This window comes from Trachinotus anak, unplaced genomic scaffold (genome assembly GCF_046630095.1).
Source record: "Trachinotus anak isolate AG129_WGS33_773 ecotype Australia unplaced genomic scaffold, CSIRO_AGI_Tana_v1 ptg000008l, whole genome shotgun sequence".
NCBI classification, from domain to species: Eukaryota; Metazoa; Chordata; class Actinopteri; order Carangiformes; family Carangidae; genus Trachinotus; species Trachinotus anak.
In genome coordinates this window covers 5,552,947-5,561,692 of record NW_027273859.1, presented here as the reverse complement: position 1 = coordinate 5,561,692, position 8,746 = coordinate 5,552,947, and the positions used below count along the sequence as shown (strand labels likewise).

Genomic DNA, 8,746 nt, shown 5'->3' with positions numbered 1-8,746 from the left:
CAAATCTTTGTCTGAGATATAGCCAATAATTTCTTAATTCCTAAATCTTTTGTAAGAAATTCAGGCACTGCCATAGATTGTGCAGCTAAATTGTCCTGAAGTATTAATGATTGAACTTGTTATTTTTTAAAAAAATCATATAAAGCAATTTTTTTCTTTCACTTTCACTTCCTACCTTCTGTCTGAATTCTTCAAAGCATGCAATTTCCCAGAACTGGAGATACTGCATTCAATTAGTACGTTTTTTTATTTTAGGTTATCAAAACATTAAGACCTCTATAAGATGCTGCCTTTTGCATATTTGCTCCGCTTGCCTTGCAGACTGTTTTTTGGACTTATGACCCAAGCAATACGGGAATATATTGCCTGTGATGAAAGTGGTTTAAATGTCAGAAATCATCGGAAGTATGAACGCACAGCTCATGAGAGTCAGGCTGGGCTCACCTTTCGATGGACGGCCTCAGGTTGCTGCAGACTGGGCCCTGATTAAAGGGCACAGGTGTGAGTCCTCACACTTCCGGGGCCCTCCCATCTTTGCTGTTTACATGAAGGCTCGGCCCAGCGCGGAGAAGACCTGCTTACAGATTTTCAGGTGTAATAGATGTTATTCGGTGAAATGAAGGTGCCTGCGGAGGAACTGATGGGCGATATTTTGAGGCGTTTAACCGGCGAGTCTGTGCTCCCTGTGTACAGCAACATTGAAAAGTTCAAACGAGCGAAGGACGGTTTGTATTTTGTGGCGGAAGACTTCAGCGAAACTGTGAAGAAAAGAGAGCTGGTCAACGCTAAGGAGCGACTGAGAGTGAGTGTTCATTGGAAATTACACTGAAGAAAGCAAGAAAAGAAATGTTTGACAGCTTTGTAATATGTTTGACAGCGGTTACTCCACCAAGTAGCGTCAGGTCAGTCAAAAACCGTTAGTTCAGCTAGCGTTAGCCTGCACGTAGCTAACTTTGCTGCTCCCCTCAAACTGACTCTTAGTTACATTTAAACACTTTAAAGTGTGTGAGTTATTATCTTTTAATCATCCGTACCGACAGCAAGAATACATTTCAGCCTTGAATTTTTTCTCAAAGCGCAACCACCCTCAGCTAGTTAAATTTAAAATATTAATGTTTTAATCAACATGGCGGCTGCATGACTAAACCGAATTTATTTAAATTTCAAGATTTTTATATGCAGTTTGGCATAAAGCAGGAGAAAGCAGACTGGATTTTCATGAATACAGTTAAACTTGGAAAATCACTGGATGGATGGAAAAACATTTTTCTCCACTCTCATTTGTCAAACATGACTTACCTTGGTATCTGGACACTAGACCTGATTATAATAGTGTAGTGGCATTAATGATTTGTTTTGATAACGGGGTTTACAATTTTCAAAGTGTTGGTGTAAAACTCTGTTGGATATATAGGTTTGAAATGCAACTCTCATATGAACTGAGCCTGCTGTATTGAAAACTGCCCCCTCTATTATCACACTGGAGCAAAAAAGGGGACACATCAGTAGGCCTACTCCGTTTGCTTCTGTGTGATGTGTTGGGTTTTGCCAGCACTTTTACAGCTTATGTTGCTGCCAGTGAATAGTGAAATCACGAGATGTCACAGCCTGTAGAACAATGAAGATACTTGCTTTGCTTAAACTATGGTTACATAGATTTTCTCAATGAACCACACTGTTGATATTAAACTTAAGCCTCTTTTCTGTGCAGATCAGGAACTTGAACACTATGTTCTCCCGCTTGAAGCGCATGGTGCCACTTATGAGACCAGACCGGAAGCCCAGTAAAGTGGACACGCTTAAAGCTGCGACGGAATACATTCGATTGCTTGTTGCAGTTTTGCAGGACAGTGACAGTGTAAGTACTTTAGTCATCAGGACTCTTATCAAATGACAAGTGCCCTTTGTTGTTTTCCAAGGACAGCACTGTCGCTTACTTTGAAATGTTGATTAGTGTTATTTTCTCTTTCTCAGCATGATGGCAGCGGGACTGATTTCCTAAAGAATGCAATCACTTATGGTCAGACTGAAGGCTTTGGCAGTGACCTATGGCGAGTGGATGATGTGAGTGTTTATTCGTTGTTTCTACTGTGCAGTTATCACACATGGCTTGACACATTGTAGTTTATGTAGACCAGATTCATGCCAGTAAAGCAGCCATCTGATTTGATTGGAACTTATACACATTAAAACAGTGTAGGTGGAAATGTCATCATTGCGTGGGTGGCACATAAGCCACCTATGATGTCCTTCTTGGTATACCAGTGGATGCAGTGGCTTTAGGGAGAGACGCGTAATAATGCACTGGTGAAAGTAAACACTGAGCAGCAGCTCTGTGTAAATGCACATACTAAAGGCTGTAAGTATGAAAATGAAATGACAGCTGTACAGTCCAGGTCTAAATTTCAAGTGCATAATTCAGAATATCTTCAGAAATAAATGCAAATAAGCCAATTTGTATTATCAGAATATTTTAATAAAATGTCCAAGTGTACTGAACAAAAGAAAGAAAAGAATTGGTAAAATAATAAAAACACAAAATGTGCCCTGGACTCAATTATTGGCACCCTTTTAGATAAGTAAGAAACAAATGAATGAATAACACACGTGTTCACATGAGTTGGTAAAGACAGTAGAGGTATCTTAGAGCATCAGAAATGCTATTATCAAAAAACAAAACAATTCCAAAGGCAACAAGGCAATCACATAGGACCTTAAAATCCCTGTTGTAATGTTATCAAGAAGTTTCACAGTCACAAAACTGTCAAAATGATTCCAGAGCATGGTGCTAAGAAGAAAGTCAATGAGAGGGGTCTGCAAAGTTCAGTGTGGATTGTGGAAAAAACACCTAAAGAGCTTCAGCCTGTCTTGGACTACTGAAATGCAAAAAAAGACAAGACTAATGTTATTTAAAAAACATTCATAGACAAGCCGCAGTCTTTCTGGGATAATGTTCTATGCACAGATGAAACCAAAGCTTCTTTGGGAACGCAGTGCATCAGTTAGTTTATAGGCAACGAAATGGAGCCAATAAGAAAAAGAACACCCCACCTACAGGAAAACATGGTTCAGTTTCTGTCATGCTGTGGAGCTGCTTTGCTGTCTTTGGTACAGCACATATTGAATGTAGCAGAGGAATAATGAAATCAGAAGATTGCCAAGAATTAAATGTTACCCAGTGTCAGAAGACACAGTTTGAGGTGAAAGTGTTCAGCAGAACAATGGCCCAAAGCTCACACCTGGCAAGAAAAAGGAATGGTTTGAAAGGAAAAGATGGACTACTTTAAACTGCGCACCAATGAATCCTCACCTGAATCCCCCTAAATCCTTTTGATAGCGCTGAAATCTCTCCGTGCAAAAAGGACTCCTGCAACCTTAAAGTGATAGTTTTCAGGTTCAGGTTGGGGCAGCATAAAAAGCGTATTTTAGCCACATGAAAAATGCCCACCCTTTTTAAAAACCAATATCAGTTTACGTGTGTGCTATATTTTTAATATTTTCACCACTTTATCTTGCCACCAAACAGCCCTTTATGACTCGAACAGCTGATCTGCAGTGTATTACAGGAATATGGAGTTCAACAGTTGAAATAATATAATGCCAGAGGGCAGTAATGTTACATAAAATAACTTTGTTGTTTTTTTGTGGGGGTTTTTTTCTCCCCCAGAACCCAGACTGTTTATACTGGCCCTGGTCTATTGTTTTTGAACCTGTCACTTACTATAAATGATTCATCATTGTCCCCAAAAATATAATGAAAATCTTTTCTATAGAACTGTACAAAGTTAAGAATTAATATTTTTATTTTTTGATAAGAGATAAAGAGATTAAGTTATTTCAGTTCTTTATTGGATAGATAATTGATTTTCCATATATTCTTCTGTCAAGAGAGTAGAGTGTGTCAGTAGAGTGACAATGAACACTACAGAACTTTGATGTTTTTTGCATCTTTCCCACTGAATATGAAATCAGAAGCACTGTTTGATAGGAGGTTACGTTGGACACATTTCAACTTGCATGTTTCTTCTGACAGCTGCTCAACATGTCAGATGAGCGCATGGAAGATGGATTCACTATGCCCCCAGAACCAGCAACAGAGGACGGCGATATGACCAGTCTGGTGTTGCAACATTGTGTTATGCCTGCCTACCAATTCATCATCCAAGTAGCACCTGATCAGACTTCGGTAACTCATTTGACTTCTATACCCTTATGCCTGATTTTATACTTTATGTTGAGCTCTGCAGCTAGTGCAGCAATTATAAAGATGGACTGTTGATATTGGTTATAAATCAATGTTATACACTCCTAATCAGTCTGTCAGTCAAAGAGAAAAACCATAGCCATGACTCAGAAAGAAGAACTAAGGAGATATGGCAATGAAGTTCTTTACCCTGAGGTTTTTCTGCTTAAATTATGCATTTCATAAGGCTGAAAACACATTTCATAACAGCATGATTTGTGCAGATCTCAATCATGAAGGCCATGTGAACTTAACATTCAACAAGGTTCAGTGTACTCATCCATAACATTTTGGATGACCCTGTTTACATCCTAATCAGACCATAGATAAAAACACCACTTAGATTTCAATCCATTTTTTTTAATTTTACCAGTGAATATAATAAAAACAAATTTTATTGAAAGTAAGTTAGAATTTGAGTTACTTTTTATACATTTCTACTTGTACTGTTGCATCCCTGTGGAATAAAAGACAGAGAATATTGTTTGATGCTGTGTTCAATAAGACAAACGCTGTCCCCACTATCCACAGTAATCCCACAAAACACCTTGGATAGCCTGTTCCTTCAGTTGTCTGCCTCCAACCTTCCAGCTTTTCTGTATATACTGTTTATTCCTGACCATGAACCACAATGTCCTTGCATCATTATAGCATATGATTTCTCATCTTTCTTCCCTTATTTCTTGTCACATATGTTACATAATTAAAAAGAAACAATGATGTTAGGATTATTTACAGTATATCAAGAAAACTTTCCAATATTTTGTCCACCTGCTATTCACACACTAACATAACTCTGAACAATAAGGTTGCACAAATTAGACAGTGCTGAGATTTTCATGACTTTAATGTGTTGATTTCATGTTCAGTGGGAGAAACGTTCTTATGAAAAACCTTTTTGTGAAGAACTCCATTTGAAACGGCATACATCACACAAATAACCTGTGGATCAAATACCTATTCAAGACAGGGCTTACTGGGGAACACCAGACAAAACAGGTTCTGACTTGACAGGTGGCAGGTTGTTTACAGGGCGAGAGACTGTGTCAAAGACGGGGTGATTTGGGTCTTGTCATTACTGAGGCAACAGTCAGTGGTGTTGATGTACAGTAACATGTTCAGAATAAGAGAAACGCACAATACAGAAAGGTGACATTTCATGAAATCTAAGAAACTGTATGGAGGCATCTTTTATTAAGATTAGTTCTTCAGCATTTTCACCTTCATGAAATGTTTGACCATAAAATTTTGAAATTCTGAGCTTAACAAATAAGACGCTTAAAACAATGTCAAATGAATTCTTGGAGCTATTGGAGAAAGCTTTTTGAAATAGAGTAAATGTTTTATAGCCATTACTTTTTTGCTTTGAATGTTTTCCTCATGCTACACAATTATTTATTATGTATGCTTTGTTAATCAAGAGCTCACTTAATTCTTTCAATAGACTAAATGGATGCATCAGTTGTAGGCGAATAGTCTAACCTTTCGAACACAAGACGGGCATCCTTCATGATTCTAGGAAGCAGACCCTTCAAACAATCAGACAATCAGACACATGAATAATTCCCAAAATGATCAGCCAGGAAAACACCACAGTTACAACTGGAAATCAACACAAAGCATTTGATTGTTTTTGGTGTGGACCTACCATTTGAGACATTGAAATCATTGTGCCAAGCACTCTGCAATCTGATTGGATAATTTAAGTGAAGTGGTTTAGGATTATTATTTTTTGTTTTGTTTTTTTGTTTTTTTCTGTACAGTTATCACAATTGTGCCATTATTGCATTCACAGATTTTTCTGTGACATGCAGTTCAAGTATTAAAGTTATTGTCATTGACCTTCACAAAAGCTGTTGGTCTTGGTAAACAACCTTTTTTTGTGTGTCTTCTTGTGTTATCACAATACACTGAAATGAAGGCTAGGTTGAAATGAAAAGCTCAGCCTATGGGAGCTTTAGCACAAAAGATTTCTTGTGACCATTCTGTCCCTTAAATAACTGAAGTTCTTATTTTTTTTCTTTTTTTTTTTCTTTATAGTTTATTTCTTTGTACTTTTTACTCTATGAAGTCTGATTCAGAAAACATATGAACACTGTAAGACCTCAAATGTAATCAACTTTTTCTTTTCATTCATCAGATGTCTCAGTCCTGCTGACTGGTGTTTGGAGCAGATGATTTGGACTAATAATCAGCGATCAGAAGTACATTTTCAGGTAAAATCCAAGCATTCCAGGAGTTGGGAAGTCTTTTGAAAAGCTTAACACTGAAGGATGTAAATGACGATGTCAGAGCATGTACCGGATGTACTAGATAAATACTTTATTAATTCCTTGGGGAAATTGAAAATAGTTGTCCAACAGCTCACTGATATATTCAGTTAAAATTTTAGTCCATGACATGAGCCACTGCTTTTTGCTGAGGTGTTAAAACAGTCTGATGGCATACAGATAATCAATAGTAGGTAACCAGAGAATTAGTTGTAATTGTAACACTGGACCCAAATATGTGCATTAGTCCAAGGGTATGCTAGTGTCGCCCCCAAGTGGACTGAAAGATCATTGTCATTTAGAAGATTTTCAATTGACAACTTGGACAAAAAAATACACAGATGTAATTTTGACATGGCACAACAGGGAAGCACAGGTGTAAATAACATAAATGATGCCTGAATTCCATCAGGTACATGTTGGCTCACTGTCAGTCCTGACTTACAGAGCACACTTATGCAGAACAGGTTGTTAATGTTATTAGTAATTCCTGTGCTTTTCCTACTATAAGTCAAAATATCTGGGGACAAGATCTGTTGCCTAATGTGTGTCCTTGTAATTTTATTTTCAACTCAGAATAAATGTTAGTACGGTACCTATTCATAATTTATTTGTATTAAGATCAGATTTGGTTTAGTATTAAATCCTGGTATCTCCCTGCTACCATCGCTACAGCTGATGCTGTGCTACTCAGCCAGCTGAACACACAGGTGTTTTCAGTTATTCTGGCTGATCAGATTTCTGCTCAAGTTAAAATTATTTGTGACTTGTGATTTACTGAGGTCACCAAACTCTTGCATTTGGAAGGAAATATGCCTCTTTTACTTTTTCAAGCTTCATTGTTGAAAAACACTGGAGCACTATAGAAAGGACCTTTCCCACTGATTTGAAATGCATTGTTACACCACCCTTCTCTGGTTGAATGTTTCAAGTCTGTTACACGCAACATCGCTGTTAGCTGTGATCAGTAGTGTACACTGTTGAACCTACAACCAGAACTTACAGACATGAGGGCACTTAACATACTGATATCAGTGCATTGTGTTGAGGGGCTTCTGTTGGCAGTAGTGCACATGCTACAGTTGTTTGCTTATGTTTGTGCACAGCCATGCAAAGGACATTTTGTTGTTTTTTGAAGTGAAAAGAAGTAAATAAACCCCTGCAGCAAACAGACATTCAAAAGAAATGAGACATTTTTTTCAAATGTTAATGCACTGTTATTTTTTATTTTATTTTGAAAAAATAGGAAACAGTAATATGACACTTTTTTATAGCCTCCCCTTCTTTGTATATGTCCGTTTGCTTCATTTAAAGATCCTCAGTCAGTTGCTAAGAGGAGTGCAAGGTTTGAAGAGTCAGAATTTATTAGCTCTGGAATATATTCAACAGCTGACAAATCCTAATGTGACCTGCCTCACAAGTCCTAATGAGTCAACAAAGGTCAACCAGTTAATGAAGACTATAGAAGAAGACATGTTTCACAATTACCCTTTCAGTATTTTTTTTCTTTATTCTAAAGCTTAATATGTTTGTTACATGGGTTGTATATACTTCCTTTTACTTTAGAAAATCAATAAAACATGTAATTTATATACAATGCACTACTTCTTTGTTGTATTTACTTAAACTTCACACTTGGAATTAGGGCACTCAGGTAAAATGGTGAAGGGTAAATGCTGTGTTGTGCACTATAAAGTGAGCGGAGTGATTTCAGACATAGCCCATGCTTTAAAATATGTAATTCCTCTTTAAATCAAGGATGATATTTCTGTTAATAAGTCAATGAATGTAGTCATTGTGTTAAAGGAAATGTATTCTTGAATAATACTGTAATCTTAGATGAAGTAACTTTTGTTTTATTTATTTAGGGGCATGTTGCTTTGAAGAAGGAATTGTCCTTGAGGAAAATTCTATTTTATTTTATCTTATTTAATTTTATTTTTCAAATTTATATTTTGTTGGAGTATATACGTGTTTTTATTTTTATTTTACAAAATGTATCCTTGGTAGCCCTTAAATAAATTTACAAGACACCTTCAATTCAAACTGTACTTTCTGTTAAAGTATTTTCTGTCTAGTCTAATATGTACCTTCTGCATTTAATGTCAGCACATCCATGGTCCCCAAATTTATATTTGCTAAATATCAGATGAATATTATCAACTTTGAAGAGCCATTTGAAGATAGAAATTGATACCAGGAGAATAGAATTAAATTCTGTGTTTGCCAAATT

The 8,746-nt window shown here is 36.8% G+C and overlaps 1 protein-coding gene across 2 annotated transcripts; it reads left to right on the top strand.

Moving 5' to 3' along the window:
• Window positions 1-471: 471 nt before the first annotated feature.
• On the top strand, window positions 472-8,547 carry figla (folliculogenesis specific bHLH transcription factor). 2 transcript variants are annotated; one of them, XR_011691571.1, is made up of 6 exons: window positions 472-802; window positions 1,712-1,858; window positions 1,975-2,064; window positions 4,034-4,186; window positions 6,384-6,459; window positions 8,382-8,547. XR_011691571.1 is itself a non-coding variant. In XM_071482058.1 (5 exons), exons 1-5 carry the CDS (start codon window positions 602-604, stop codon window positions 6,399-6,401), a joined length of 609 nt encoding a protein of 202 aa, XP_071338159.1. In that variant the 5' UTR covers window positions 544-601; the 3' UTR covers window positions 6,402-8,547. The 2 variants fall into 2 exon arrangements, 1 of the variants encoding a protein (XP_071338159.1); XM_071482058.1 differs by having other exon boundaries at window positions 544-802; window positions 6,384-8,547.
• Window positions 8,548-8,746: the final 199 nt, after the last annotated feature.

What these genes read in the sequence shown, in the direction of transcription:
- figla (XM_071482058.1), top strand. Translation starts at nt 602, where the DNA reads ATGTTATTCGGTGAAATGAAGGTGCCTGCGGAGGAACTGATGGGCGAT. An exon ending in ACGCTAAGGAGCGACTGAGA is followed by an intron (nt 803 to 1,711) that starts GTGAGTGTTCAT and finishes TTTTCTGTGCAG; the next exon opens with ATCAGGAACTTGAACACTAT. An exon ending in ACCTATGGCGAGTGGATGAT is followed by an intron (nt 2,065 to 4,033) that starts GTGAGTGTTTAT and finishes TTCTTCTGACAG; the next exon opens with CTGCTCAACATGTCAGATGA.